Raw genomic sequence first — 19,284 nt, 5'->3', positions numbered from 1 at the left:
ACTGTCCACTTAAAAATGGCTAAAGAGAGACACCTGGGCAGAGGGCTCAGGTGGTTAAGTGTCTGCCTTGGGCTCAGGTCATGATGCCAGCATCCTGGGATCGAGCCCCATGTCAGGCTCTGTGTGTAGTGGGGAGTCTGCTTCTCCCTCTCTCTCTGCCTGCTGCTCTGCCTGCTTGTTGCTCTGTCAAAATCTTTCTTTAAAAAAAATGGCTAAACAGTGAATTTGTTATGTTCACCTTACCACAAACATCACAGGAGAAAAAGAATGAGAAAAATCACTTCATGTCATCTGTGGAGAAGAGGGATAACATCCTGCCAGGGTTTTTGAGAGAGAGACCAGCCAGAAGAACCAAAGAACTCAGTCCCTAAGATACATTTATGTTATGCGGACATCCATCTCCCACCCGCTAGAAGATGCTCCAACAGCTCCCCTGTACTCTCAAACCTCTGTCCCTCCAAAGCAGAGGCCAACAGAAAAGAGGGGGGAGGATGTACAGACCACGAACTGAGCCAGGAAGCATCCCGTGAGCAGGAAGGATCCAGAGAGGACAGGGTTGAAGGAGATTGCTAACCAAAGAGCAACATTTGCAGGTGTTTAACTCACACGGTGCATTTTGCAAGTTATTTTGTGTAATTTTAGCAAAGCCCAAGATTGGTGCTATTAGACCCATGCTGTAATGAGAAAAATCGGCTCCGAGGGTAAACTGCTAAGAAGCAATGGTGCCATCATGAAAAGCCATTCCATAGAATCTATTCCACTCAGGGGATCCTTTTCTCAACACAGTTCCTCCATCACCTCACAAAAGGGATTCTCTCCGCTCCTAACCTCAATTACACACTACCTCTGCCTTGCCCCAGCCACTCCCTAGACCTGGCCACATCTACTCACACTTTTAAGATGGGAAAGTAGCAGGTGTGGAATAAGAGTGGGTGGGGAGGTCTTCCAGATGAGCACAGGCTTGCACTTAGTGTGAATCTCTCCTTGCTGGGTCGCGGGCTTCATAACCCGTAGTGAGCCCGGGCAAGCAGCTCCGCCATCATAGCTCATACAGATCCCTTCTGTCCCATCTCTTCCTTTCCTGAACCCTCAATCCCCTTCCTGGGGCGGGGATGGATGGACTTATCACTGATTGCCCTAGAAAGCCACTTTGGCATTACATAGCTTTGAAATAAAATAACACTCTTAGGCTACCCAAGGGTTAAGATCCTCTGCTGTAATTGAATTAATTCCATGGCAAATTCAGGAACTCTAGAATAAATTCCTAAAATATTATGAAAACAGTAATAGAGAATTTGTAGCTCCAACACAGGGGAATATCCCTGTGGTATAAAGAAACAAGGAACGTGGGGTCATCTTGGATTGAGGTTAAGAAGTGGTTTGTCAGATTATCAGAAATGACATGATACCATTTTACTCAGCAGTAACTGAAGTCATGACATTGTATCTAAAGCAGTCTAAACCTTTCATTTTTAAAAGTCTCTCCCTCAAGTTTTTCTAAGTCCATAAACCTCTCCCCACTCACTCTCTGTCCCAGTTTTTATCTACAATGAATGACCAAAGTGCAGCAGGAAGAGAACGAAGAATTTCAGGGATCTAGGTTTCACTTGGATTTAATGGCAAGAACATAGAAGGATCAAGGCATTCAACTCACTGGAAGACCTTGCTGGCTTTCTTCATGCATGCTGGCTCCTAAATGGAAGACATGGATTCCAAGTTCCATTATTTGACTTACTATTTCTGTGATCTGTTGTAAAACATTCATCCTCAGTATCTTCTTTATGTTCAGTTAGTCACTGTCTAGAACATCATTCGTTTTTGATGTGGTGTTCAATGATTCATTCGTTACATGTAATACCCAGCGTTCATCACATCACATGCTCCGCTCAATCCCCATCACCAGGATACCCCATTCCCCAGCCCCTCTGAAACCCTCAGTTTGTTTCCCTGGGGTCCAGAGTTGCTCATGGCTCCTCTCTCTCCCTGATTTCTCCCCCTTCAGTTTTCCCTCCCTTCCCGTACTTACCTGGCAGAGAAGATACCCTGATCACCTTCCATATCTTTGATTTTGAATTCATCAGGGAGGAATGCCCCCACCTACAGGGCTCTGATGAGGATTGAGACATACCACAAAGGTTTTAGAAGCTACAAAATGCAAAATAAAATGAATATCCAACTGTTCCTTAAGACTTCTGATGACTTTTGCTTACTGAATAAGGCAAAGGAGAGAAAACTGTAATAAGCTCCTATTCTCACATCCATTCTCATGCATGACATTAGTTTCATATTATATGCTGTGTAGGATCCATGGGTCCTGTATGCAGGTAGGTTAAATACACATTAGTTCTATCACAGCCATAGGTCATTGAAAGGTAGATGCAAAAGCCAAAATTGGGTCTATTTGCACGTTAGGAGTGGTTCTGGAGCTCCATCTGGCTGGTTTATCCACAGCAGGATAACTGGAATTAGAGTCACATCCATCCCATCTCTCCATCCACAGTAAATGAGGCTTTAGGCTTTCTCAAGGTATTTTTTTTTTATATCCTTTGCTTTATTGAATCCTCTTAACATCTGAGAAAGACATTACACCAAGAAAAACAAAAGGAAATTTGAGGCAAAGCCATTGTCGGGTCTTGGGGGCAAATGTGGAATTAGACTAGGATTCTAGAGATTGGGTGTTTAATATGCTGCCTACAACAAATGGCGTAGAGCACTCTGGAGGTCACAGCTCATTTGTCCCTATGAACAGGGACACCTCAGCAATCTCCTGGTGGTTTTAATCCAAGACCCTCCCATGGTGAAGCCATGGCATCTCCTCATTGGGTCACCACCACCATTTATCCTCAAGGTCATTGAAATCCCATTTACACTTGACTCTTAGAAAGGACCCTCTCTCTTGCAATTCCTCCAGCTCCCCCTTCACTATGTCGTACAACTCTTTCTTGAGCCTGTAAGAAATAGAGAGAATGCTTTTAAAAATGCATTACTTAGATGTGAAGTTGATAATATAAAGTCCTGAATAATATAGCTTTTGATCAACTTCCCAAATTAGGCAAGATTCCTTGGAATCCAAGAGGATTTCTGCTAAAATGTGCCCAGTTTAAAGTCTTTTCCAGGGGCTAAAGGGGTAGCCATGGCTTACCTTTCTGACCTCATCTCCAGATTACTGAATAATTCAACACTCTATTTCAATGCCTGGAGGAGCAACACAGAGCTTGGTAGTCCAACCTCAGGGCCTTTATACATGCTACTCCAACTTCCTTAGAACACTCTATTCTTTGTCTCTTGTCACTGTCCAGATGTCCCTCTTGATACATAGATTCCTCCTTCCAGCCTCCCTGGGACTTAAGAACCAATGTCGCCACAAAAGACACACTTTCTGTCATTGCTCTGACTACCCTTGTTCTTCTACCACAGCCCAGAGTTTTCCTCACAGCATTCATGACAACACTGCTTTTATCCATCTCAGATTGGTCATCTCTCTGAGCAGAATGAAGAGCCATGAGGGCAAGCCTCATGACCATTCTGCTATCAACCATGGCACACTTGTCAGCATTGAAGAGGATGTCGTTGAGTGAAATACTGAATAGGTACAAGCATGAGAAAAACAAGGGGCCTCCTCCACTTCCCAAATGTTTGTAGGACCATGCTGCCCTGGATATCACTACCCACGTGGGGCCATTTAAACTGCAATTTAAACTGAGAAAAGTAAAAAACTCAGTTCCTGGGTTGCACTAACACCCTTTCGAGTGCCCAGTTATCACATGCTGCTACTGGCTACCCTACTGGACAGGAGGTATAAACTCCTTCCGCCATCATTAAAGGTTCTGCTGGCTGGCACTGCTCTAGGAAATCGAATGCAGGCTGAACCCAAAGCTTGCTTTAAAATATAGAAAAAAAAATAATAATAAAAAAATAAAATATCAGCCAACCTACCCCCCCTCAGCTAGTGCTTCCTAGTGTAAAAGTCACTGGGGATTACCCAAGTTTCTGTAGTTTGCACGTTGATTTTTTCAAGGCCTTCCACAGTATGCCAACCCCACTGGGCTCCAAGTCATTCTGCAGAAGGTTCAGGTGAACCAGGCTTTTACTGCTTCCAAGAACAGAGGAGAGATGCTGGCAGCAAGCAGGCATCAGATTGCATTTCTCCAACCTAGGAGTGGGTGGGAAGGAAGTATGAAAGATGGTCCTCCAAGACTGAGAAGTTAGAAGTGATACCAGATCTAAGAAAAAGTATGTGGTTAAAACAAACGGGCTTCTAGTGGAGAGCTTACCACACACCAGACACTTCTCCAAATGTTTACACATAACTCACTAATCCTTATACCAGTCCTATCATATGTAGCCAATATCTTCAACTTCATTTTCTAGGTGTGGAAACAGAACATTAGCCTGACCAACCATCAAAAAACAATATTCAGCCCTCAAAAGTGGTGTGAATTTATAAGATCTTTGAAAGGACTAAAATAAGACTACAACCCTTTCCTTACACTTTCATCTTGTTCCTAATTTCAACACAACAAAATCTGTATTCCTAGTAGCTAGCCAACCATATGTTCAAAGACAAAAGTGACAGTGATATCACTTTAAGGTAGTGGAAATTTCCATCTAAGCCTCTAAAGAAATGTGATAGGTGTCCAGACATGGAAATTTTGATACATCAAGAATAAAAGGAAAGAAGGTTTCCTTAGGAAGATGTTAGGAGATGTTGGGAGATGTGGAAGATGTTGGGTAGGATCCAGAGAATGTTTCAAGGTAAAGGCACTATTTGGTGGACAGGAAGAGGAGGACACGAGAGAAAAATGGTTCCAACATCACCCAAGTGAGTCCTGTCTCTGGTCTAGCCTTTACCACCATGTTACATATTATTGACCTCCATCATGTACCTTTACTAGTAGTATTTCCCAATGAGGGGTGATCTCTGCCCCCCCACCAGAGGACACTGAGCAATATCTGCACACGAGGGAGAGGCTATTGGCATCTGGAGGGTGGAGGTCAGGGTTGCTGTTCTGCAGCATACAGCACACAGAACAGCCCACAGCCAAGGACTACCCAGCCCAAGGTTGGGTTGAGAAACACTGGTCTGATGGTAAAGGTGGAAGCCTGTGAACACAAATAAGACACTCGGGTGCCTACTTTAAAGCTTATACATTGGCAGAGTGCCCGGGTGGCTCAGTGGATTAAGCATCTGCCTTCGGCTCAGGCATGATCTCAGGGTTCTGGAACGGAGCCCCATATCGGGCTCCCTGCTCAGCGAGGTCTGCTTCTCCCTCTGCCCCTCCCCACTGCTTGTGCTTTCTCTCCTCCTCTCTCCAAAAAATAAATAAAATCTTTAAAAAAATCGTTAAAACGACAACACTGGAGAATGAAACTGACTGAAAGTGAACTAAATATCGGGAAGGCATTTGTCATTAGAGACTGGGCAATAACTGTTGCAAACATTTTATTCATTTATATATCCAGAGAAGGTCCTCGAGAGGGAGGGCTTAAAACCAGACTACCATTCTTAAGGCACAAATAGGACCTCGAATTACTTGTATAAGTATGACAGCTTCTCCTTTACCTATAGGATAAAGAATATTGAACCTCAAGATCCTTCTTGAAGGACAGGGATGTGGTGAAAAAACAAACAACTTCTGACTTATTTTACTTATTAAGGGCATAAGGTCCTCAAGGTCCATCCATTTAATGGAAATGGCAGGATTTCCACAGAGAAAGACTGTGTGATCTCTAAGCACTTTGTGAGAGTGAGTAGACATGGCACCTATGTGAAAAATAGCTACCACTTAACCAAAAGCCACACTTAACCAAAACTCCTATTATTGGAGTAGAAACCATCTCAATTTGCTGAACAAACACATCACCTTATGGTTAGAATCGGGCTCCCCCTTCGATGGAAAAACTCCGGGGCAGGAAACACGGTGCACCAGCCCCCACCTTCTATCCCAAAAGTACTGACCGAAACGAAGAATATCTACAATACACCATGGGTGGGGAGTGACCGGAATGAACTTCTGTTTCTGCACTTGAACCTCACTGTTAAGCAGAAGAGATTCTGAACAAGAGAACTTTGTCCTTTGTTCCTCGCCTCCTTGAACCCCCGGGATGACCGTGTGCGTGTGTCATCCCCTCCAGATACAAGAGTAGGATGGGGGCTTCCCACAAAGAGGACTGCGTCAGCTCACCCAAGCGTGTTCAGTGCACAGCTCGGATCTTTCAGAGCCTCACACAGGTGTATCACGCCATCATCCCGAACATCATTGCTCCCGAGATCCAAAATTTTCATGTTATGATTATGCCGGAGGGCATTAGCAAGCTCCTGACAGCCCCCTGCTGTTAAAGAACAGCCCGACAAACTGTGAAACAAACAGAAAGGGGGAAAGAATAACCCTTGCATCCTCGGGCTTTTCTCTGTCTACCCCAGCCCACATCACAGTCCTCCAAGGGAAAGAGATGCCAAAGTGAGCCCTGGGAAGAGGAGGATGCTGGTCAGGAGGTCTGAGACTATCTACAGGTAGAAAGGACGCAGCCAACAGGACAATGTGGCTCGCTTCCCCGTGCCATCTGCAGAGTTTGCACCTGGTTTCCTCTGGACTTGACCTCATGCATCCTCCCCTTTGCTGATTTTACTTTTCCTCCTTTCACTGAAATAGATGGCAGCCACAAATCTGACTGCATGCCACATTCTCGAAGTCCTCTGGGAATCATCAAACCCACAGAGTGGCCTTGGGAACCTCCAACACACACCGTGGTTGGTCCTTAGCTGTGATCCCAGTAGCCTCACTGCCCACTGCAGGCACCCCCCCCCCCCCCCCACTTATCCCTCTACAGGAGAACCTGCAGCTCCTCTGGTGAGCACACACGTCTATACCTGGGACTCCAGCCCCATCTGGAGCTCAGGCATTTTCAAGTCAAGTCACACACTTTCTTCCCATCCCCTGAAGGACAGAGAGGCAAAGGCACTCACTCCAGGTTCTGTAGACGGCAGTCCGGGCGGCTCAAGGCCTCACACAGAAGCTTCACCCCCTCATCTCCCAGGCTATTCCTTCTCAGGTTCAGATGTGTCAAACTCTTGTTCTCAAGGAGAGCATCTGACAAGTACTTGCAGCTGGGGGCCCCGAGCTGGCAGAACCAGAGCCTACGGGGCGAGAGCCACAGAGATAGATGCTCAGGAAGGCAGCCCGAACCGAGGCCGCTGGGGATGTGAGCCTCAGGCCCCACCTCTGAGTTCAATCACGGGGTCCCCTTGAACCCCAATCCAGGATAGGCCACGTAGTGGTGCTTACTTATCCTTTCCCAGATTTATGCAATGAGCACAGCAAGAACATTCTGGGCCTTAGTGGTGGTCTCAAAAAAAGAAAGAAAACCAATAGAAGGATGATGATTGGGGCACCGGCAGGGGTGGGGGGGGTGCTCAGTTGGGTGAGCACCCAGCTCTGGATTATGGCTCAGGTCCTGATCTCAGGCTCCCGGGACTGAGCCCTCTGCTGGGATCCACACTCTGCGGGGAACCTGCTTGAGGATTCTCTCTCATATACATAAATCTTTAAAAATAAAGGCAATGATCAAAGCCTGTCAAGTTTCATTAACACAAGTTCCAAAGATCCCCCAAGAGCATCGCGCTTACAACGAATGATCCTACATTGTGGACTTAGAGTTCTCTAAGGTTTACCATTTTCTATGTAAATAGTCTGTGTTAAGTGATATCAAAAAAAATTAAGAAGAACGGTAGAAGAGGGAACTTTGGAAGGTGATGGGTTTGTGTTAGGTCTTCATGGCGGTGATGGTCTCAAGGATGCATAGCTCTCCCCTATCGCACCAACTCGTGCAGTAAACACGTGCGACTTCTCACATGTCAGAAATGTTTAATGTGAGAGGGTTTTTTTTTTTTTAAGTAAAAATAAAAAAATACAAGGGAAAACATTTTAAATGAGCTTCAGGCAGTTAGGGATGATCCCAGGGCTTCGAAGCCCATCAGACGCGGCTGGACTGGTGCCCAGCTGCTACCGACGGTCGTCAGGCCTGTGGCGTTACCCCCACAGCCTTCACCTCTCGCTAAGGTGGAGCCCGAGCACCCATCACAGTGCTGCCGATCCCATGGGCCGGGACGCATGGTGCTCAGAGCAGTGCTCTGCACGTGTGCAGTACAGACTGTAGGAGATACAGAGTACAGCAAGCGCATGTAAGCATTAGGTGTATGTAAGTATGTATGCAATGTGTAGGCATAGAAAATACTTAGGATTACAGAATAGATATGTTAGACATGCAAGACATGTATGTTACTGTGTAACATCATGAATCATATAAGTTACATTTATGATTTATATATTGCATTTTGGTCTATATTCATGTATCTATGTTAAATATAATTACAGATTAAAATATATTGCTATAAACATAATTATAATTAGCATACATATTAACTTACTGTAACCTGTCACAGTCCTATATAACATATTAGTTCGTATTACATATGTATTCATTAGCTGTTCATGGTTCTTTGTGGCTCGGGGCCGAGTGAGCGCCAATCTTCTGGTCTGTAGCTCAGACTCCACCGTCTTTCACCATTTACCCCCTCAGATGAGCCCCTTGGCCTTCTTACCCTTTCATACTCACTCACCTGAACAATATCCAGTTCCTGGAAAACCCATCTGCATCTATTCCAAACCTTCCCGAGAGCAGCAGAGTGCAGCTGACAGAAGAAACATCTAGGAGATCACACTTGATACCTGCCATTGCCTGTGGACTCGTCCCCACCCAGCAACCCCCTTGAAACCTAGGGTCCTGCAGATACCCACTCAGGTAACATGCTATGTGGCTGGTCAGTAGGCATCTCACGCTCCAGCATCCCAGACCAAACCCCTCACGCCTAAACCTCATCCTCCCAGGTCTTCCCCATGTCTGAAAAAGACCCCACCTTTCACCCAGCAGCCAAACCTATCATCTGGAGGCATTTGGGTTCTTTCCCTCCTCAACCACATTACTGCATCAGCAAGTCCTCCTGGCCCCAGCTTTGAGTATACCCCAGACCCCGACCACCTCACTCTGTTCAATTCATGGTCATCATCTTGCCTGATCTACAGGCGCTTGCTTCTGCCCCCATTTTTGCTTCCATTATAGTTCACCCTTCACCTGCCGCCGGGGTCAACTTTCAGAGCATGTCTGTACAAACTCTGGTCCTCAGACAAGTTTCCACCTCCAAACACAACAGACTCCTTCATGGCCAGGACATATTCGGGGCCTCATCCTGCCTCTCCAGCTTCAACTCTGCCTGTCATGTCCCTCACTCGTGTTACCCCAGCCTTATTAGTGGTCTGGCTGCTCCTACAACACTCCAAGCACATGCCAGTCTTGGGGCCTCTGTCCTCCTCTTCCTTCTGTGTGTGTGGCTCCTTCAGCCAACGTCTGGTGGCTTCCGTGTCACCTCCTCTGATAGCTTGGTGAGAGAAGACCTTACTAAGACACCAGCCCAACACTCCTTGTCTATTCATTCCTCTTCATTTTTCTTCAGCAGAGCTCCTGGTCTTGTTGTTTGGTGTCCCACTCCTCCTCCACACAGGCGGGTGTCTGTCTTGTCCCCCACCCCAACCTTGGTGCACAGCCTGGTGTCTAGAGATAGGAGCTCAGTCATCACTTGACCAGACTGTAATTTCCTGGTATCCTTGTTAAAATGGAATTCCTTGGCACAACCCACAGAGACTGATTCAGCAAATCCGGGACTACTCAGAGCCTGGGTGTAGAATGGCGCCCCGCACAACACATGTTAGGAGTCAATGGTATAAATAGGTCCCAAATGAAGGACCCACTATTTTACCCATGCCCACCCCCAAGGAGTCACTTCCAGAAACAGAACCATGAGGAGCTTACACCAGTCTCTGTAAGGCGCACTCGGGGTGAGTCAGGGAAGAGCAGAGGAGCCTCACGCCGTCATCCTGGAGTGGGTTAAACCCCAGGCACAGTCGAGTGATCCTCTGGGTGCTGGTGAGACACGATGCCAGGCCCCGGTAGACGGCCGCTGACAGCTGGCATTTCTCCAGGCTGTAGAAGGTCCAAGTGCAGTGTGAGCCCCAGCTGCGCCCACTTCTCTTTCTTTCGCAAACTCCCAGTCCCTTGGGCCACACATCTGGGACCCAAACATCATGAAATGATTAAACTGGATAAAGGACAAAGGTTTTAAGGAGAAAACGGTGGGTCAGAGTAAGGGCTTCTCAATCTCAGCCCTACTGACCTTTGGGCTAGATCATTCTTTGATCATTCTTTGCCCACCCCCCCCCCAGGGCATTGACGGATAATGATCATAGTAGGTCACCACCTACTAGATGCCAGTAGCGTCCTCCTCTCCCAACTGTGAGAAACAAGTAGTGTCCAGACATTGCCAAACGTCCCCTGGAGGACAAGATCACCCCTCAGCTTAAAACCACTGGGTTTTCCGTGTTCACTGTGGAGTCTGCCTTTCCCTCTCCACCCCATCTCCTGTCCGTGCTCTCTTTCTCTCAAATAAAATCATTTTGTCTATTAAGTTAGCCGCCACACAGTGCATCATGCATTTTGAGGTAGTGCACAATAAAATCTTTTTAAGAAATTGGGCGCCTAGGTGGCTCAGTCAGTTAAGCATCTGCCTTAACTCAGTTCAAGATCTCAGAGTCCTGGGATTGAGCCCCAGGTCAGACTCCCTGCACCATGGGGAGCCTGCTTCTCCCTCTTCCCCTCCTGCCCACTTGTGTTCCCTCTTTCTCTCAAAATCTTCAAGCACTAGGTGATATATGCAACTGATCAATTATTGGACACTACATCTGAATGTACCATATGTTCGCTAATTGAATTTAAGTTTTTAAAATGTTAAAATAAGAAGTTAAAGTATTAAAAAATAAATAAAAAATAAAACCACGGGGTTTAGGAGAGACTGGCAGGTAAGTCAGCCACAATGAAGGTGAGGGCAAAGCTGGCTGAGTTGGAGCCCCAGGGACACAGTGGAAAAGAGTGAAAATACTTACTGTGGGGCAAAAGGAATAACACAGAGGTCATGGGGATATGGAGAGGAGAAGGGAGTTGGGGGGATCGGAGGGGGAGACGAACCACAAGAGACTGTGCTCTGAGAAACAATCTGAGGGTTTTGGAGGGGAAGGGTGCAGGGTTGGGGGAGTCTGGTGGGTACTAAGGAGAGCACGGATTGCATAGAGCACTGGGTGTGGTGCATAAACAATGAATCTTGAAACACTGAAAAAATAAAAATAAAAAATAAATAAAATTTAAAAAAGAAAAGAGTGAAGATAGGGACAGTGTCAGCGGGGTACTAAGTACAATAGGGGATCCCCAAGGCTCCCCCAGACATGCTGCCACTGTCACCCCACCCTGCCACTTAACCTTGCAAAGACACAATTTTGACAAGACAGGAAGACTTACGACAGTTCCTGCAGGGATGATGTTGACACTGTGGAGGGCCCCTGCAGACCCTTTTCCTCAGTGCCTGAGAGATCATTGTCCCCCAGGCTAAGGAAGCGCACACTCGAGTTCTTGCGGAGCTCCACAAAGAGATGACAACACGTCAGAGGGGTGAGGCCACACGACTCCAACCTACCAAAGGGGCCCCAAGACAGGCAGTTACTCCAGGGAGGGGAGGTCTTCGTCTGGAGGCCCCCTTGCGCCACAAACGAAGGCTTATTTCTCCTTGTTCCTCATCGTCTCCCCAGGCAGGACGGCCTCCAGGTCCATGCCACCGTCAGGGCCCCGTGGCACCCAGCCCAGCACCACGGAGCAGCCTGTTAGAAACGCCGGCTCTTAGGCCCTCAGCAGACCTGCGGGCTCTCAGGGTGTGGGTCCCAGGACCCTGCATTTTAACCTGCCCCTTGGGTGGCTGTGGTAGGCCTGAAGTTTTGGGAAGCACTGTTTTTTTTTTTTAAAGATTTTATTTATTTATTTGACAGAGAGAGATCACAAGTAGGCAGAGAGGCAGGCAGAGAGAGGAGGAAGCAGGCTCCCTGCTGAGCAGAGAGCCCGATGTGGGACTCGATCCCAGGACCCTGAGATCATGACCTGAGCCGAAGGCAGCGGCTTAACCCACTGAGCCACCCAGGCGCCCCGGGAAGCACTGTCTTGACCCCACGCACTTGTCCCCTTCGCTCCTCTTTCCCTACGTCCTTTGGGTGCTGTGCCGAGTCCTGCCCTCCCGGTGCGTCACTGAATCTGGGGGTGACCCTGGGACAGATCTGGAAGACCAGAGATTTACCACAGATACTGGAGGTTGCAGGCGGAATGTCTTAGGGTTTTAAAGATCATGGTGGACACAGGAATTCCCAGGTTGTTCGAGCTCAAGTTCAGATGGGTCAGCCTTTGGTTGCCGTGTAGGACGAGGACAAGCTCCTTCAGAACCCGCACAGGACTTACCGACTTGCACCTGAGGAAAACAGGAAGTGAGGAGGCTGGCCTCATGGGAGGGGGTACACCCTCCTCTTGCTTTCTCCCCCACCCTGTCCCCCCACATGGACCCCCTCCTTCAAGGATATCATCTCCAAGAGGAATCGGAAACTTGAAGCCCGGCCGGATGTGTTGCACCGGGAGTCGATCCCCTCCCCCACCGCGTCTGCCAGAGAAAACCCTGGAGCCCCCGCTCTTCTGGGCAGGGGGTGACCCCCCCCAACCCAGAAAGGTCTGACGAGAGCACCACTCTTCTCTTGTTTTCTCTTCTTTTTCTCCACGTCTTTAGGACTAAGTGATAAGACCAAAGCAGCAGGGGGGGGGGGTAGGGAGGATGCAGACGCCAGGTTCTGGTAAAGGGACATTTGAGGCTGTGTCCTGTGCATCTGACGCAGCTCCCATGACACACGGAGGTTCGAGGATGGTTGCCGCTGTCAGGTCTTCTGCTCTAAGCTCCCGGCAGCAGTGCACACATCCAGGTTCCAGACATCAGGGCAGCCCCGAATCGCAGAGGGACAGGAGGACAGAATTCGTTGGTGTGGACCTGAGAGCATCTGACCCAACACCATCCCCAGCCCTAACATCCGGTCTGTCCTCCGTCAGGTGGCTCTTCCCTGGCTTCTTCAAGGCCCACCTCCATTGCCCCTACCTGTGGAGCCTGTGAGCTTACATCACGCAAGGGGTTTCAGTCCAAAACGATGTGTCAGCTCCCATGAGCAGGTCTTTACTCCAACACCTTTTAGACAGGTGAGGCCCTTCTGCTTTCTCTGTCTCCCAGCACAAAGCCCCCCCCTCCATGCCGAGTCCCCGAACAGATCTCCTCCTGCTCTGGGAGGCCTCAGTGCCGCCTCCGTTGCGCTGGCCATCTAAGTGTGTTCCTCCTACACGGGCAGCCCCCTGCAGGCAGGAGTTATCCTTTCCGTTCCCGGTGGTAACCGCAGAATGAGGAGATGCTCGTTAAATACCCACTGAGTGAAGAAATGCCCGAGCACGAACTCCCCACCTTCCCTTAAGGCCCAACAATTCATGTGGGGCCCACATAAAGTCGCCTCTCAAGTGCTTTGTCCCAGCCATGTCCTCCAAGCTTTCCAATCCTCCATAGTCAGCTCAGAACAGCAGCCTTGCGCAGAGGTCCTGGGGGCAAGGCTGTCCATGTGCCCGCACCTCTCACGGGTGCAAGACCACGTGACGGAGTACCAGGTCTTCGCCTGAATGCATACCAACATGTTTGTTATCCCAAGCACCCGAGCTTACCTTCTGAAAAAGAGATCGTCCCTGCAATAACCAGGAGAGAAATGCCGGATCGTTCCCTGTTGGAATTTCGCACACGGTGCGCCACACTTACGTCAGTCTCTGGAGCTTGCATCTTGGGCTTCTCAGTTCGTAACAGAGTTTCTTCATGGAAGAAGCGTTAAGCTTGCTGTTGCTCAGGTCCAGCTCCCTCACATTCCCGTGGCAAAACACGGAGCAAACATCCTGCCACTGATGTATCTTGGAGTGCGAGCTTGTCATTTAGGAGAGAGAAAGAAGGTTACTGAGGTGAACTGCACCTGACGCCCAGAGCGTGGCCTACAGGAGACAAAACCAGACCCATGGGAAGTGAAGGAATTCACCGGTGTACTGGGCAGGAAAACCGGGACTGCAAAAGTATTAGTTCTTTAAGTCCCAGATGTTTTATTCCAACAATCCTCACCGTCCTTCTCATAGGAAAGCAGCACTGTAAGGGAGGGGAGGTGGCCATTGGTAGGATCCTCACATGTTCAGCCCTTGAGTCAAACAGGCTGAAGGTGAACTCAGAGCTGCATTACCTATGATTTAACCTCTGTGCTCCAATTTTCTATCTCTAAATGTACATACTAACTTACTCTCATAGGATATTGTGACTTAAAAAAAGGTTTATGCAGATATCTAGAACTTAAGAGGGTTATTAAAATTCTACACATACGATGGAATATCACTCAGCCATCAGGAGGGATGGACACTCACCATTTGCATCAACAAGGTTGGAACTGGAGGGAATTATGCTGAGTGAGGTCAGTCAATCAAACACAATAATCATATGTTCCTCCCATGTGCAAGATAAGCAGTGATGTGGGAGACCACAGGGAAAGGGAGGGAAAACTGAATGGGAAGAAATCAGAGAGGGAGACAAACCATGAGAGACTCTGGGCTCCAGGAACCAAGCTGAGGGTTACTAAAGGGAGGGGTGGGGAGTGGGTAATGGATGATGGGGACTGAAGGGGGCATGCATTGGGATGACCACTAGGTGTTACATGCAACTGATGAATCATTGAACACGACATCAAAAATGAGTGTTGACTAGATGTTGGCGAACTGAACATAGTAAGATTCTTATTATTTAGCATTTCCTTAATGTGGCAGGCTCTCAACATTTACAAGAGTAAAAGAGCATCCAAGTCATGAATTAACCTTTTCATCTCCAGTGAAGAAAGTAAAACAAAGAACCCATTAAAGCACCTGAAGGATATAAAGTTCTACATGGAGAGCCCAGAATTACAGCGTTGGAGCGGCTGTTTCTGACCGTAGCATGTGTGTGTGTGTGACACACACATGTGCCCATGTATTTATATGTTTAACACCCTAGTTAATTCAGAGATACAGACAGAGGTAAAAGCCACTGAGGAAAGGGAGCTGTAGTGTAGAGAAATCAGAACTGGCCTTCACGTCAGAAGGTCTGTTATCACCATTAGGGAAGACAAGAAATCTCCTGCAGCCTCAGGGTGATCATGTGTAAGTTGGGGAATGGGGTTGATGGAGTATTAATCCTTACAATAAATGGTACTATCCTGGGGAAAACATGTGGTAGCCAGGACACTTACTCATACAACCCAACAATGAACACTACCTACACAAAGTCCCCTGTTTAGGTTTTCCCTAAAACCTAAGGGACCGGACAAATAAATGACAGCCAATATGCATTGAACTTTCATGACTCTGAGGCCCCAGGACCAAACATCTTACTAATATTCCAGTCTGGATAAACACAAAGAGATTAGTCTTCTCAGAATCTCTTTTTGTACAACCAAAATTGAACTGGTATTTTTTGTAGGTTTGAGGGTTAAACAAAGGATTTGTGAACACATAGCAGCCCCTGCCTCAAGAGAGGAATTTAGAAAACACCCTTAGGGCCTGAAATAATTAGGACACTCAGATCTCTTTACCTCCTACACTGGAAGTCAACAGTGTCAGCAATGGGAAAAGGTTATAGGATAAGAACCAAAAACAGTTAAAGTATTTCTGGGATTCTTCCAGGAGACAAATGGACAAACGAAGTTCAGGATGTAGTTGACACCACTGGACCCAACCCCACCTCAAATTGTGCTCAAAGGATGGGCACCAGCGTTTTGAGCTGTGGAGCTGTGGAAGAGGGCAGGGCATTGACCCAGGCTGAGCTGCTTAGTGGCCACACGGGCATAAGCAAATTCTGTTTTTATTCAGTTTTCTCATCTATGAATGGCAGTAACTCTCCACCCTCCATTCAGCAATGGACATCAGTCAGATATGAGTGGAGGTCTCAGCACAAGGCTTGGCACGTACATCTTCACTATGCAGGGCCTGAGAAAGAAAGCCTACCTAGAAGGACATCAGCAGAAGCAGCCAAGGAATACTATAGGACACCTAAAGGGAAATTGTTGGTCTCCTGGATTGGAGTGACCCAGAAGGTTTGGTCAGTCATAACCAATGATAACACAACACATCCCTGGTTCTTCATGGAAGAACTTGGGCAGAGCCTGGGAAGAAACCTGGGGGGGAAATGGTTTGCATTACTCACTCCAGAGTTTCTGTGGTGAAAGTCAATTCCGTTTGAGGGATGGGAACGGTGACAGAAAGCCTTAGCTTATTTAACCTTTGACAGTGCTTTAGGCAAAATGAAGCAACTTGGAGTTGTAGATTCCCAAAAATATCTAGGTCAGCTTCGAGGAGAGGACTCAGAATCTGCCTTACAAAGTTTTCTTCCTGAGTTTCATACAAGCACTCAAAAAAGTGTAGGAATTCAAAACGGTTGGAGACAATGTCATAACTTCCTAATTCCTCTGCCCATTCTAGTAATTCATCTGTTATCCTGCGACTCACTTTACAGCGCAATGTGGCTTCCAGTTCTCCTGCTAAGTTTCTTTTTAAAAGACCAAAGAAAAAAAGAGCCATCTGATTCCAGTAGAAGTTTGTATCGGCCAAAGCATCTGTCAGTAGCACCTTCATCTCTTCGTGCTTTGCAGGACTGCCCATGGAGCCTTTTGTCCCTCCCAGTGCATAGAACATGGCCCCCAAGAACACCTGGAAACTCTGATGAGTGAAAGTCACACACCCGTCACAGTCACTGACCTTTCGAAGGATATTCAAGCTGAGCAGAGTGTCAATGAGAGATGCTTCCAGGCGCCTGTGCTTGAGGTCCTCCTTTGCAAATGTGAAATTCCGGAACCACATCCCCTCTGCAGCCAGAGAGCAGAGCGCTATCCACTGCTCCGGCCAGCTCTGGGCCGACAAACTCACCTCTGCTTTGGCAAACAGGCTGGAGAAGAAGTAGACATACAGACTGGTGGTCGTCTGGGTGCTCAGCTGGAAGCAAGGACTTCTTGCCATCTGCCACTTCAGGCAGGAGCACACGGCCCAGCACACCATGGGCGCAGAGCAGAAATAAAATAGGTTTTCATTTTTTCTTACCCAGCGCAAGATTTTCTTTGCTTTGTTTTGGTCACCAAAGTACCTGATGAAATACTCCTCCCGGTCTCCCTCTGTGAACCCTGAGATTTGTACAAACCATGGATCCAGTAACAGCTTTTTAAGATCCTTGGTTCTATACTCCTTGGTTGTGATCAGCAAAGTGGCCCCGGGAACCAGTTCTTTTCTCAACAAGTAGAACAGGATTCTGTGGACTGGGAGTCGCTGAAACCAGTCTGTACATGGTGGGCTGGCGTCCAAGTTGGAGGGCATGTCCATTTCCTCAAAGCCATCGATGACAAACAGGAGCCTCTCAGGGTGACTCATGAGCTCTTCAAAGGGGGGCTGGGAGTCAGGCCAGTCCCAGGAAAGCAAGCCAGCAAATGTGGTATCCTTCACCTCTTTAACTTTATGGCAGCTGATGAAGAAAACATAGGAGAACCTCTGCTGAAAGAGAAAGCCCTCTGCCCAATGCAGCATGGCCTTCATGGCCAGGGTGGTCTTCCCAACCCCCGCTACTCCCTCCAAGACAATCGTCTGTGGCTGGGCTCCCATCCTGTTGGGATACAGGAGGCTCTTCAGTTCTTTGTGTTCCTTCTCAGTCACGTTGCGCAGATATATGTGGCCTTCAGGCCAAGGCATGTTGTCCCACATCATCAATATTTTAGCTTTCATCCTCTCTCTGTATCTTCTTTGGTGAACTGAAACAGAGAAGTGAGGCAAAACAGAACACAACAATGGTCAGAATGAATTTTGGCCTTAGGAATAGTAAGTTCTTATATAAAGTCTTAAACAAGAGAAACACATTCTATCTTCAAGGGTCCAACTTTTGGGAGGAGTGGCATGGTGGGATAAAACAACAAAGGCAGTAGAATAGTTTGAGAATACACAAAAATAAATACGGAGAATGCAAGAGAGACTGAGAATCCCCTTTGAAGGTTGGGGAACAGATCTGTAGAGGCTTCTGTGGGGGAGTTAACATGATAATCTTGAGAAGCTGCCAGTCCAAGATATAGAAAGAGAGACTTTCAGGCAGGGGAAAGAGCTAGTGCCAATGCCCTGAGACAGGAATAGAACAGAGTATTTATTTATTTATTTATCATTCTAGAACAGAGTGAGAAAAGTGCCTGACAGGGGGGACTCAACTGTGGGGATGGACTGGTCATGAATATCTGTTTTCTGAAGGGAGAAAAAGCTTTAATCTCCGTTTTTCAAAGGTCACCATTGCTTGGAGAAGGTATTATGGTGCAAGAGAGGAGCAGGGAGTCCACTTATGAAGCTGCTTCTGTTTTTTAAAATTTATTTTAAAAGATTTTATTTATTTATTTGACAGACAGATAGAATACAGGTAGACAGAGAGGCAAGCAGAGGGAGAGGGAGAAACAGGCTCTCCACTGAGCAGGGAGCCCAATGACTGCTTCTGTTTTCTAAGTGAAAGTGGGTAGGTTGGTCAAACATATCCACTGATAACATGACAGCAACAATAATAGGTGCCTGGTTCTTTGTGTAAACACTTGAGCAGAGCCTGTGAAGAACTAGAGCACAGTACTAAAAATAAGATGGATGGACTTTGGGTATATATTGAGAGTAGAACCAGTAAGATCACTAATACTTTCTAATTAATGAGTGTGTGGTGAAATGCTAAAGAAAACAGAGTTGTTCACACATTCTAGGTTTGTGCCTTAAATATCTTGGTGGGTAATGATTCCTTTTACTACACACACACACGTTTCTGGTGGAAAGAATAGTATAGTAGGAATTACACAATAGTGACACTTAGGGTTGCAATGCTTTGTGGATACTTCAACTTCTTTGAACCTCAGTTCCCTTGTGTAAGTCCCAAATAAGCAGGAAAGAATGAAAAACCATTTTTCTTTTATCCACCAGAAGGGAAAGGTCATCTTCGGGAGGTGGGGTCCTTTCTGTTCAGACCATCGAAGGTCTCTGAAAGCTGGCACTCCTCAAATACCCAGCCTTGCAGACCTTTACCCCATCTCCAAACAAGGACTATTGTTCTGGACTGATTAAACCCCAAGACTTGATCATACAGCCTTTAAGAGATGGGTCTTATGGACCAAAGGTGGGACATGTGTAGGGCCTTCTTCCTCAGAACAAGACGATCTACCTCACCCAGCACTGTTCTCTCCCACACAAGAGCTAGAGAACACGTGATCTATGCTCAGGTGGCAG

At 47.2% G+C, this 19,284-nt stretch overlaps 1 protein-coding gene across 1 annotated transcript in view; it reads right to left on the bottom strand.

Moving 5' to 3' along the window:
• Positions 1 to 6,181: 6,181 nt before the first annotated feature.
• The window catches only part of NLRP13 (NLR family pyrin domain containing 13), a gene marked incomplete at both ends in the record, with an annotated part of 37,500 nt that continues 24,397 nt past the window's right edge, over positions 6,182 to 19,284 (bottom strand). Inside the window, 7 exons of the mRNA XM_082711133.1 lie at positions 6,182 to 6,356; positions 6,968 to 7,138; positions 9,868 to 10,038; positions 11,404 to 11,574; positions 12,227 to 12,394; positions 13,760 to 13,905; positions 16,510 to 17,795. Coding sequence (XP_082567259.1) covers positions 6,182 to 6,356; positions 6,968 to 7,138; positions 9,868 to 10,038; positions 11,404 to 11,574; positions 12,227 to 12,394; positions 13,760 to 13,905; positions 16,510 to 17,795 — 2,288 coding nt within the window. The remainder of the gene's footprint in view (positions 6,357 to 6,967; positions 7,139 to 9,867; positions 10,039 to 11,403; positions 11,575 to 12,226; positions 12,395 to 13,759; positions 13,906 to 16,509; positions 17,796 to 19,284) is intronic.

This window comes from Mustela nivalis, assembly GCF_964662115.1.
Source record: "Mustela nivalis genome assembly, chromosome: 18".
Taxonomy (NCBI): domain Eukaryota; kingdom Metazoa; phylum Chordata; class Mammalia; order Carnivora; family Mustelidae; genus Mustela; species Mustela nivalis.
Note: the sequence above shows the minus strand (reverse complement) of the source record. Positions and strands in the feature narration are given on the sequence as shown.